Source organism: Polyodon spathula, unplaced genomic scaffold (assembly GCF_017654505.1).
Source record: "Polyodon spathula isolate WHYD16114869_AA unplaced genomic scaffold, ASM1765450v1 scaffolds_2485, whole genome shotgun sequence".
Classification (NCBI taxonomy): Eukaryota; Metazoa; Chordata; class Actinopteri; order Acipenseriformes; family Polyodontidae; genus Polyodon; species Polyodon spathula.
The window spans coordinates 65-13,147 of record NW_024473956.1 but is presented as its reverse complement, the minus strand read 5'-3'; the positions used below and the strand labels follow the sequence as shown (position 1 = coordinate 13,147).

At 37.8% G+C, this 13,083-nt stretch overlaps 1 protein-coding gene across 1 annotated transcript; it reads left to right on the top strand.

Moving 5' to 3' along the window:
- The first annotated feature begins 124 nt into the window (after window positions 1-124).
- On the top strand, window positions 125-12,502 carry LOC121310782 (asparagine--tRNA ligase, cytoplasmic-like). Its single transcript, XM_041243714.1, has 11 exons — window positions 125-331; window positions 2,013-2,095; window positions 7,618-7,683; window positions 7,809-7,901; window positions 8,003-8,092; window positions 8,508-8,586; window positions 9,465-9,535; window positions 10,770-10,856; window positions 11,209-11,430; window positions 11,825-12,024; window positions 12,289-12,502. Exons 1-11 carry the CDS (start codon window positions 289-291, stop codon window positions 12,485-12,487), a joined length of 1,233 nt encoding a protein of 410 aa, XP_041099648.1. The 5' UTR covers window positions 125-288; the 3' UTR covers window positions 12,488-12,502.
- The last annotated feature ends 581 nt before the right edge of the window (window positions 12,503-13,083 follow it).

The following is a 13,083-nucleotide window of genomic DNA, read 5'->3' as shown; positions in this document are numbered from 1 at the left end:
ATTTATTGAAATAAACGTGCTCAACCATACATGCTCGGCCAAGGCAGGGCAACGATGAAGGACAGACAAGCAATCGTCATTCCACTACTGGTTACTTTTTTTAGCTCCATAAATTACTAACCAATGAGAAGCCGAGGTAAAACCTTTGACAGGAAGACTTGTTTGATTGCACTGGAGGCGTGGGGTTGGTTCTAGGAAGACGGTTTTAATATTTCAGCATTTATTGGTGTTAATTTAAATTTACCAGGTTATCAGATATATTTATTCAAAGAAGTATAAGGTGAGGACATGGCTGCAGAAATGACCCAGATTGCTGAACAGCTGTCAATTGGTAAGTCAGCACACATCACCTAAGATTACGTTATATTTCAGCACGTGTGTAAGTAAAGCATATTTTAAAAAACCATTCTGTTATAAGCTCCGTACTAATAGCCGAGTACAGTGGTATAGTGTTTGCTTTCTTGATCAAAATCTTTTAGAACTGATATGTTTATTGAAGTCGATCGTGCTTCTTGTGCTTATTTGGTTCATATTTGTTTTTACCCAGCTGGAATAGCCTAGTTTTTGTACAGCGTACTCAATGCACATCTCAGTACACTATTTGTTTCTACGTATTGGAACTTGCTGTTCTTTTTTTCTCCAGGAAGCGAGTCAAACTAAATTAAGCTAAATTGTATGTGCCCCTTTTGAAAATGAAAATGTCAACCTTAAGAATATCAATGGCTTGTTACGCTTTATTTGTTTATTTTAATACATATAAATTGAGGGAAAATACATAAATTATTAGTTTATTTAATATAGGGTAAAACGTTATTTCGTATTACCTTTTAGTTCAGGGCCTTGGGCGTCGGATGTAGTAGCAACTAGAGGCCGCTGGAGGGTGCAAAAGAAACGGTGTTGAAATAATAGTAATAGTTTGATAGTGACAGGGTTAGGGTTAGGGTTAGGGATAATGTTTACAGGTTAGGGTTAGGGTTAGGGATAATGTTTACGGGTTAGGTGTAAGTTGCATATGATATGGCGTGGCCCGAAGTTAAAGCTGTATTTTGTTTTACTATATTTTTGTAGATAACTTCAGATTTTTATTTTATTTTATTTTCCGCATTTTTCCCCTTTAGATTAATATAATAAAGGCCAAGGAACTTGGTAGAATTCTGTGTTTGAGTGTGCGAGTTCTGTTAAATTATTTTGCAGCCTTTAGTGACATCTGACGCTCACCGCCCTGAACTGAAAGGTATATGCAATAATGTTTTTACCTATATTTCATAAACAAATTCACAATTCCTGTATTTTCCTCACCTTGTTGTTTAAATGACCTATTAAAGCTTAGCGAGCAAAAACTTGGCAGAATTTTCTATTTTTGAGTGAGTTAAATGAACTGTATGTACCCTCTAAATCCGAAGTTCAGTGATCAACAACAATGTAAATAAAAACAATTAAAAAAAAACACAAAATAAATGTCGATATGTATTAAACGGAAACTCCACATACAGAAGTGCATTGATTACAGTATTGTCTTTTCTATTTAATTTCATTCAATGTAGTCTGATACTTTAAACACTAAAAATACACATTGATAAGTTATTGTGCACATTATATGTCAAGTCATTTCAATTATTGTACAGCAGTTTCAATAGCGACTTAAGTGTCTAGATGTATGTTTTTATTTTCAAGTAATATTAGTGGTTTAGAAATTAATTGTTTTACCGATCACTGTGCATGATAATAACCGTACTGTGATACCCAAAGTGATATTATGATTTTTTTCCTTATTGGTTCCCATTGTTGTGATACTAATATGCAGTCACAGAAACTTGGGTGATATTAAATAGTTTTTATTGTAAATTAATTTGGGAAAACAAAAACACATTTCAAACTTAAGTTGCTTACCAGTCAATAGACTGCAGCAAACCTCAAGTTTTGCACTTCTTTTCAGTAGCTCTGTTTGTGTTGACCTGAATCAGCCTACACAGCCCTTTTACAATTATTACTATTACTTTCTAATAACCCAGGGGAGCTATATGTCTCTGATAAAGAAGGCGATGATTCAACTGGAGATGGGACAAAAGAGAAACCTTTCAAAACTGCATTGAAGGTAATTTAAAGGAGATTGTAATTATTTAACTATTGATTCTACAAAAACACCAACACAGTAACCTTACTTTATCAGTACTGTGCATTAAATGGTGCAGTTTCTGGCTATAAATTCTTGTTAAAACCTATGTAAACACATTACCTGCCATTCCACAGAGTCAGCAGATGGATTGAATTCAGATTTGATACAGTGTTTATCTTAAGGGAAACAAAAGCTCAGCTGGCATTTACAAGTGTGTTACTGGAAATGCACCCTCCTATATAATTCCCTCCCTTGTCTGCAAGACTTTTACGAACAAAATTTACGCTGTGCACTGTGCTCATTGGCTGGTTTTTCAAAGCTTTGGTAATTGGATTTCCTCATTTGATCTGGATTATGTTGTGCAATTGGGTTTTTCAAAATGGCTTGTCCAGCGAATTTCCAGCAATTTCTTTTGTGAAGGGCCACTGTAACTTTGAGTAATGTAGTGCCGATGTAAGAATGCATACTGAGAATTACAAAGAAAAAACATCTCTTTCACATGGTTCACTTTGAAATGCATGCTCTGCTACCAAGTGCAGCTGATGACCATATAACCCCAGTTTTAGCATCTCTCCACTGGTTACCAGTTAAATATAGAATTGACTTTAAGATATTGCTGCTGACTTCAAGGCTTTGAATAGCCTGGGTCCATCTTGCATCAAGGTTCTGCTTTGCTGCTACATTCCCCAACGCAACTTGCAGTCAGCTAAAACTGATGTCCTTTCTGTGCCAAGAACAAAATTACTAACTATGGGAGATCGTGCCTTTTGGTCTGTGGTCTGTGGAACTCCCTTCCAAGGTCTGTCAGGGACTCTGAATCTCTGTTTAAATCATGCCTCAAGACCCATTTTTATAATTGGCTTGCTGCACTGTGTAGTTTTTATTGTATTGTTTTATGTATTTTGTCTTTTTTTTTAAATGTAAAGTGCTTTGGGATTTCTTTTAATGAAAGGCACTATACTAAATTAGTATTATTATTATTATTATTATTATTATTATTATTATTATTATTATTATTATTATTGTTTATTATTATTATTATTGTAACAATGGAATGGGTCTTCCTAGTTTTCTTTGCAGCATAAACTCCATTTATCACAGATGCGTCATCATCCACTGGCGGATGATAATGCCAGCATTAAAGCCTACTTCAGAGAGGTAGTATCTGAGCTGTAATGTATTCTGCATCCAACTAATGTAATTAAAGCAAGCCAATAAGGTGTTCCTCAGGTATACCACGATGGCCAGATTTTTTACATTGCACTTACCTTGTGTCCTATCACTTTTGATACAGTACCCACTATATTCAGAATGCATATATTTAAAGTACCATTTTACGGAATGTCTCTCTCACCTTATTGTGTGTATCTTTGAATGTATACTTTGCATTCTGTGGCATAGTCTTCACTCTCTCTGCTAATGTAGGATCTTTCTGTAGAGTGTATTCAAATAGCTTTATGAAAACCCCACTTGTAAAACAGTTCACATTAATTTTATCACTATTCCTTCGAAGGGGGAGTTCATTGACAGTGAGAATACGCCAATGCTTTAAATAGTACCTGTTTTTCCCCACTTGTTTGGGGCCTAACAGAGAACTAATGGTTTCTCCTGTTGCCTGTCTGTGTTTAAACTCACTCCAAGCGGCAACAGCTTGTAAATGAACACAACTCATGCCATGTTTGTGAAAACCCCTTTCACATACAGGCGCAGATTTCCAATTGGTAAACACGGTATCCCTGTCATTTATTACCCCAGAAATGCAACAAGGAAAGCAAAAGCAGACATCTCTTATTACAGAATGCTCAAGCCAGGGATGTGTTTTGTAGCAACTAGCATTGAAGCTTTTCTCTCTCGCTGTCCAAACATATGTCGACATGGCTAGGATTTTAAAACAGGCTGCCTTGGATTATCTTTATTAAGGTCGTCATCAGCAGTTGTACTAGAACTAGAAGCAGCAGATTTTAGTTTATTTTCAACTGTTTCCTTTTGTGACAGACATATGTTATCAGGCAGTGACCTGGTACGTGCAATGCACCACATTTCTGGAAATTCAATTTCTCTAATGCTACTATAAAGTGTGTTGTTTACGTCAGTACTTGCACCCATATGTAAATTACATTACACATTGCAGCTTTTATTTTGTGATTTTTTTCAATTATCTAGGAGTCTTCCTTTAGGCCATCATATAAAATCCAATTACTCTTTCGTTATATCATAGAGAGAGTGATTTCCACTGTTGACTGTTGCTCCAGAAAGTGTGTACCTAAAGTAAAACACTGTATGTGTGAAGTACAGTATATATATATATATATATATATATATATATATATATATATATATATATATTTTGTTGTAGACTTTAATCCACATTAATGGAGAGTAGAAGAAATGAAACAAACATTTATACAAAGATTAAAAAGAGAACTAGTGAAAAAAATCACAAATTAAAGTTGATAGAACAATCTATTCATAAATCAAATTTTCAAGTATCTTAGATGTGTTTTTTTTTTTTTTTTAATTTCAAAGTATTAAGAGCTAATATTCAATAAGTAACTGTGTGAATAAGTAACTAACTTCAGCCTCGAATCGGGAATACGTAACTAACTTCAGCCCGGTCCTTCTGTAAAGCTCAGAGCCCCCATCCAGAACTTGTCTGAGTGTCAGTTTTGGGTTCCAGCTAAAGTCAGCTGTGATTGGATGAATGTGCCTCTAAAGTTAGTTGTGATTGGATGAATGTGCCGGCAGACAGCAAGCCCGGGTTTCCTCAAGGGAAGTGGGCGAGGCTGAAGGGAATGATTGACACATTGGGCTTGCACAGTTCAAATACCTATTTAAATAAACTCGAGCAAAATACACAGCTGTAATAAAGATCTTGCACACCCTAGGGTAAATTGAATTTAAATTTAAGGAAAACTGTTTTTTTGTACACAGCTCAAATAAATAACTTCTGCACCTAGGGTAAATTGAACTTCAATTTAAGGTATGCTGTTTTGTTGTTAATAGATGATTTGTTTTTGTTAATAGGTGAGTTTGCATTATACTATTTTCTTTTTTTTACTTTCACATCTCATAAAACAGCACTAATCTCAGTTTACTAACCTTTTTCTTCACTCTGTTAATGTTCCTTAACTACAGTACTTCTCTCTCACTCTCTCTAAAGGCTTCTTAAACTGGATGTAATCTTTTCAGTTTGTTAAATTGAAATAGAGTTGGCAGATATTTTTTGAATAATTTGACGTGATTTGCGAGTATCTGCATTCGGGCATGTCCGACAAGAACTATTTGTAAATTCTGGTGACAGGTTTAAAAATGTATTGGATATAGCTAGAAAATGAAACAGGGAAGGTAATACACAATTTTGGCCCACCGAAGCTCTCTTTTCTGCTAAGGAGCGTGAACTTGGGTGGGTCAAAGGGACATTCTGTGGTGCAGGGCCCACCCCCTTGCCGGCACTGATCTTCAATATGTTCTCCTCAAAGATTTATTTTAGAAACGCTTCAATTTATGTTTTACCCTTCATACAATGTAATAACATTAAAATACAGTAAAACCCATACAAAAGGGGTCACGGTATACTAAAATGCTGCTCTGTGTGTCACTGTAGCACGCTGTATAAGAACCCTTCAATAATTCGCAACACCTCTGTATTTAAAGTTTTTTTTTTTTTTTTTTTAAATGTATATGTTGTATAATAATGATGGATTAATGTATATTGTTTCAGTTGGTTCTAGACTTTAAATACATTTTCCTGGCATTGGCAATGTTATCACTGCCCCCATTTCATTTTCAAACTCTCTCTCTCTCTCTCTCTCTCTCTCTCTCTCTCTCTCTCTCTCTCTCTCTCTCTCTCTCTATATATATATATATATATATATATATATATATATATATATATATATATATATATATATATACTAAACACACAGTACCAGTCAAAAGTTTGAGTACACCTGCTTGAAACCAGGTTTTTCATGATTTATCTATGCTTTTAACTGTATAAACTTGTCTATAAACACTTAATATTTCATTATATGATGCGCGTACTTATATAAGCTGATAATCATAAGTGAATTGCATTCAAAAATTTAATTTTTTAATGAAAATGTAAATCTTGTCAATTTCAATGAAATGGTCACCCAAAGCAAGGGGATTTCAGTCTGAAGCCCAAGTCAGTTAAAAGTCTGAAATGTGTTAACATGGTGTTGGCCTAAGTATAAGTGTCTTTTTTAGATGTTCTCTGAGTTAACTAGTACGTTACCTAATTAACCTTTTGCCACCAATTATTGTTAACAGGTGAGGGTCCATGATTACTATAAATATAGTTAGCAAATGCTACTAGAAATACAGATGTTTCAACATCAACTGTTCAGAGGAGATTGCGTGAAGCTAGCCTAACTGGCAGAATTGCTGCAAAGAAACCATTGTTAAGAGTGCAAAATAAGAGGAAGAGACTTGCCTGGGCCAAAAAACACAGAAACTGGACGTTTGAGGAGTGGAAGTCGGTCTGTGGACCGATGAGTCAAAATTTGTAATATTTGGATACAACCGCAGAGTATTTGTAAGACGCAGAGAGGGTGAGCGCATGAATTCTGCATGTGTGGTTCCCACTGTAAAGCATGGAGGAGGCAGTGTCGTGGTCTGGGGTTGCTTTGCTGGTGACAGAGTTGGTGATCTTTACCAAGTCCATGGCAAGCTCAACCAGCATGGCTATCATAGCATACTTCAGAGGCATGCCATTCCATCAGGATTACGGCTAGTTGAGCAGTCCTTCATTCTTCAGCAAGATAATGACCTGAAACACACCTCAAAGTTGTGCAAGAACTATCTGGCGAAGAAGGAAAGTGAAGGACAACTCAGTCTAATGACCTGGCCTGCGCAGTCTCCAGACCTCAAACCCATAGAACTTATACAGGACAAACTGGACAGAAGAGTCAAAGCAAAGCTACCCACAAGTGCCCTACATCTCTGGGAATTGCTGCAGAAGAGCTGGGAAGACATGTCGGGTGATTTCCTGCTGAAACTTGTTAACCGAATGCCTCATGTTTGTGAAGCTGTTATTAAGGCAAAGGGTGGCAATTTTGAGGAATCCAAGATTTAGAGACAATTTTAAATTTTCTTGAACATTGCTTTGATACTTATGTTTTTTGGGTTTTTTTGGTATATTGTAACATGATTTCTTTTTCAAGTATCTACAGAAACGTTTACGATGTAAAACATTGTCAATTATGAAAAAACCTAGTTTCCAGCAAGTGTACTCAAACTTTTGACTGGTACTGTGTGTGTAATATATATATATATATATATATATATATATATATATATATATATATATATATATATATATATGTGTGTGTGTGTGTGTGTGTGTAAACTGCAAAGAATTTCTTCAACTCAAGAAAAAAGGGGTACGTGGTGATGTCGCCAGTGCCAATAAGATGTACATTAATTTAAATTCTTGGTTGTCACATCATTAAGTAATCGTAGTTTTTCTCTCTTTTCAGGCAGTGTTATTTTTTGGAAAGGAACCATTTCCCAACATTTATGTCGACTCTCAAAAGGATGATGAGGTAAATATATGTAGTATATTTTGGGGGTGGGAGATTATTGATTTATTTATTTATTTATTGACACATGTAGACTCTCAATTGTAATTTGGTTAATATTAAAATGCATATGTATTTTCATTTTTTAGCGTTGGGCTCTTATATCTAAAACCCAGATGAAGAATGTTGTAAAGCTCTGGCATCGGGAACAAATGAAAAATGAAGCCAAAGATAAAAAAGAGGTCAGTTATAGTGCTTAAAACTGTATTTGATTTTTGTTGTTATTAATTATTTTTCCTGTGAATGTACAGAATGTGATTTTTTTTTTACATTTTATATACAGGCGGAAGATGCAATTCGCAGAGAAAAGAACTTGGAAGAAGCTAAAAAGATTGTGATCAAGAATGATCCTAGTCTTCCAGAGCCTAAAACAGTGAGTCTGGGTTCATATGGTACTGGTTTGAGCAACATTTTAAATGTAATGCAGTGAAATCTAATAAGTCCTTATCAACTGGGTTCTACGTGGAGGCCTCATTGAGAATGGGGGGGGGTGGCGTGAAGGAAATTATTAAAATCTGAACTCCCTCTGTAATACGATGTTCTCTAGAAAACCACCAAACTGTATGGATTTAGATTGCATGGTTTTAAAAGGCGCTCAGTTAAGATAACTAGCACATTGCTCCTCTGGTACATCATGGCTGTATCTGCATCTGAAACTCCAAGTCTGCACAGTAAACTTCACTGATTGATCAATTACACGCAGTTTAGAAATCGCATGTGGTTTATTCCAGTCTGCTTTGAAAGTACAACATAAGCCAGCTAATAACATGTTTGTTTTCTGATTTCAGCTTAAGATTCGATGTTTGGAGGAATTCAGGGATCAGCGTGTGAAAGTGTTTGGCTGGGTGCACAGGTTGCGCAAACAAGGTACAAAAGTATATTTTTCTATGTATGCCTGTGACAGGGGAGATCTGTGCTGGCTATCAGGAGCATGCCTGATCCTGCAGGGGAGGGTTGGAAGCCCTGTTTGACCAGCCTGTCAATCATGGTGATGACACAGAGGTAGAGCGTGGGTGTGTCACGTGGACCTCTTTGATTGTTTGGGGGGGCAGGTCTTGGGGAGACTGTCGATCCCATAAAAATGATGCTCTCCTATTCCTTGGGTTAGCCCTTGCAAGCTACAACGCAGCGGAAACTTTGGCTGGAGAACTGGAATAAACAAAGAGAACGAAAGTGTACGGACTGAGTAAAAGAAAAGGCTGCGTGTGCCTGATATAGCAGCAGGTGGCAGAAAAGAACAAGAGGAGGCAGCGGAGACGGCGGAAGAAGACAGACGCTCGATTTGGTTTTGTTTAGATACCCATACTGGGAAAGTACAGTCCCTGGGACATTAATTGTGTTATCTTGGCAACCCCATTAAAGTGGTGAGGGAATAGGAGACCATCAGTTAATCTCGTGCCTCGCAGATTAGTGGAGGTGGCAAGATCCTGCTTATAGCAGCACTTTGTAGTTGTGTTTAGGTTTGCTTTCTCCTTTTGATTATGGGTTTATATTTCAGCACGTACAGACCCTGGGGGGGGTTGCTGGTTGCAACCCGAAGGCCTGTGTGGTGTTCTGATTTCTGACTCCCATGAACCACCCACACACCCTCTCGCAATGCCTTTATAAACATGTTGTAAAAAATATGAAAACTGTAACCAAAATATTTGTCAGTAGTAACTTGTCAAATCATCTTTTGCTGTACACACATCAGCACATTCTTCTGATTGGCATCTCTGATTATGAATTGTGTAACTTTTTTGCAGGGAAGAACCTGATGTTCATAGTTCTTCGAGACGGTACAGGCTACCTGCAGTGTGTCCTTACTGATCAGTTGGTAATTATTTTCCAATATTTGTTTCCCTTGTTACATAAGCACCAACTATTTTTCAACATTACAGAGGTTGTGCAACGTGTCCCTTGACAGATGTTAAGAGTATTGAAAGCTGCTGTATTCTTTCGAATTTAAGATACAGCCCAAATTTCTCACCCTCAATTTGAGGAGAAAAAAAAAAAACCTCAAATAAAGAGCTCCTGTCCACTGAATCCAGTGTCTCTAAAAAGCTGGGTCATGGAGTGTACAACGAATCCCAGACAACCCACCTCTATGGATAAAGCCGGACTCTTCACCCCCACTGTTCCACCTCGGCGGCTAACTCGGCATAGTGAAGTTTCTTTCTCTCATATACCTTCTCCACGGAATCCTCCCGTGGCACTGTTAGCTCCCCCAGGAGAACACGGCTTCCTGAGACCGACCACAGGACAATGTCAGGTCAAAGAGTAGTCGTAGTAATACCTGGTGGAAAAATAAGGCACTGCCACAACATCTGTCTGCATTCTCCAATCTCTAGCAGCCGCTAGTTGTTCCAGGTGACTCTTAGTTCTAATAAGCTTTCTATGTATTCGAAAGTATGACTGGGTAGTGTTTCGTGTGGTTTTATGTGTAAAATACACATCGGGGGTATCCCAAATGTTGGACCAGCTTAACCGGGCACTTCCAAGCTAACTTTCTCCAAGTAAATCCCTAGCAAGTGGACTGTTCGCAAATGTCTGCCAATAGCCAACGAAACAAGTGATTCACTTGAGAACTGTGAAACTGATGAACTTGGACTCGTTCGCATGACTTGAACTTTCCAGGCCTACCTCTCCTAGGCTGGTTCACCTGACTAGGCTCACCAGGATCATTGGTTTTATCACTAGCTGTACTCTTATTGGAACTACTCTTGACTATAACAGGGTTGCTGATATCCTGTGAACAGTGGTGTGCATCCTGTCGCTGGACTTCACTTGTCTGACTTGACCGGCCAAGTACTGATCGATGCGAGGCCCCTGCCTCTTCTCTCTCAAGCATCTCTTTCTCACTTGATGATTCTTCAGACCTTGGTCCAGTCACAGGTAGAAGCCTAGAGTGCCATGTCTTGTTCCAGAGCTCTCATTGCAGATCTTGAGCTGCACAATTGTGTTGTCTGCTGTAAAGTAGTATTCGTTCGTGTGTCCTTTTCTTTTCCTAAGCCGTTAACTGTGTTATAACTGAACTAAATATGTATGTGTATGTGTTTCTCTTTTCTTAGTGTCAATGCTATAATGCGATGGTCCTGTCTACTGAAAGCACTGTTGCGCTTTATGGATCACTGAAGCTTGTACCAGAAGGGAAGCAAGTAAGTATATTTTCAAATAAAAAACAAACATCACAGCTGTGAATTCAAAATGTAATAAGTGATTCTCCAGGTAAACACAAGTGGACATACAGATACATGGACGTCTGGAGTTCATAGCAAGTTTCATGACAATTGAATAAGCGGTTCTTCAGGTACATTGGAAAATGTGAAGTGGTACAAACGCATAAACTAAAGCTGTGTATAGGGCCTATAGTTTCAAAATCTAGATCTATCTTTCTAAAGCTTATGCGTGGCTATAAACACTTTGGTACAAATGGTTGTACATGATTGTTTTATACAGCGTTATATACCAGTGTTTGAGACCTAGCTAATGTTACTTTGCTTTGTGCAGGCTCCGGGAGGCCATGAGCTCCACTGTGATTTCTGGGAGCTGATTGGCTTGGCTCCAGCCGGTGGTGCCGATAACTTGCTCAATGAAGAGTCGGATGTGGACGTGCAACTGAACAACCGGCACATGATGATCCGTGGAGAAACCGTGTCCAAGATCCTGAAAGTGCGCTCCGCTGTTACCCACTGCTTCAGAGAACACTTCTTTAGCCGGGGCTACAATGAGGTAAAACTGTTATTGATGGATACATTAATCATTCATTTACATTTATTAACACATGTTACCTGTGAGAAATGGCAGTTATATATATTTTTTCCCAAAAGATTTGCAACTCGGTTTAACAGAAGAAATTTGCCTTTTGGCCTTTTAATCTTGAGGTTTGTCCTAGTTATACGGTAAGGTTGACACACTTTTAATGTTGTTTACAGCTTTTAATCAGGATGCTGTGTGGATATTAAGCCTTTTAGGAAAAGTATTTACTTGTCCTTCCATTTTAAAATAATACAACAAACGTATAGATTTTAACACTAGCAACTGTGAAATGTTAAATGTCAAGTTTTGAACGGGCACTAGAATCCTAAATTTGAATCCATAATCTCAAGGTCTTCTGTTTTTGCAGATCACACCCCCTACCTTGGTGCAGACTCAAGTCGAGGGAGGATCCACTTTGTTTAACCTGAACTACTTTGGGGAAGAGGCATACCTAACCCAGTCTTCCCAGCTCTACCTGGAAACATGCATTCCAGCCCTGGGAGATACCTTCTGTATCTCCCAGTCCTACCGTGCAGAACAGTCTAGAACACGCAGACATCTGTCAGAGTAAGGAATATCAGACTACGCACAACGGTTCTGTACTTGTGAATGGTATTGGTAAGGGTCTCGGGTGCTTAGTGCAACATTCCCTGACCTATGATTTAATCCTATCTAATAGTCACTGTTTCCTCAGTCCCACCTATCCCTAAAATGGGGTAGAAGCAGGCTGGAAACAATAATCTGCTTTGCTTGGGTAGGTTATATTGGGTTGTTGGGTAAAACCTGTGCTTCTACTCTGTGATGGAATGTGATTTTTACCTGTTCCCCCAGGTACACTCACGTCGAGGCAGAGTGTCCATTCATTTCATTTGAGGACCTGCTGAACCGCCTGGAAGACCTGGTTTGTGATGTTGTGGACAGGGTTCTGAAGTCTCCAGCTGCTGCCTTGCTTTATGATGTTAATCCAGTATGTTCAAGAAAGATCTACTGCACTATTTACGATTTCATTGACATAGTAAATATAATGTGAGTTTTTAGGCAGCTTAGACCGGTTATAAAAATGTATAATGGCAAAAAGTGTATCTGTACCATAGATAGATATACTTTTTAGTCAGAAATATAGTTTGTGTGCATTACAGTATTATCCATAGCTGTGGATGCATGTCCTCAGAGATAGGGTAAGTGGGGGTGCAGTGTATATGCGTGTCATTCTTAGATTATTTTACTATACATGGCTGCTATGGTGGATGTTGATCTGTTTTCTGTTCTACTGTACTGATGGCTATATTTGTTTCGTTTGTGTCTACAATCAATTATCATTAATACGAATTTCAAGGGACCAGCAAAGAAAGTCGTGTTATCAGTAATTCACATTATCAGAAGCCTAAACCAAATGCATACTGTCAGTGTCTATTGAAGTTATAATAACATTGAAATCAAATTTCAATTCCAGAACAATGAATAGTATTGTACATTTAAAAGTATTGTGCATTTTATTGAAACTACAGTTGCAAGTGAACTTTTAAAAACTTATTGCAAATTAACTGCACTCAAAACCTGCATGTCCCATTCTGATCACTGGCAATTTTAAATCACAAAGCAAGACACTAACGACTTGCATCCACA

Coding starts and splice junctions, on each gene's coding strand:
- LOC121310782 (XM_041243714.1), top strand. CDS start 289: ATGGCTGCAGAAATGACCCAGATTGCTGAACAGCTGTCAATTG. Junction 2,096..7,617: donor CTTTCAAAACTGCATTGAAG/GTAATTTAAAGG, acceptor CTCTCTTTTCAG/GCAGTGTTATTTTTTGGAAA. Junction 7,902..8,002: donor AAGCCAAAGATAAAAAAGAG/GTCAGTTATAGT, acceptor TTTTATATACAG/GCGGAAGATGCAATTCGCAG.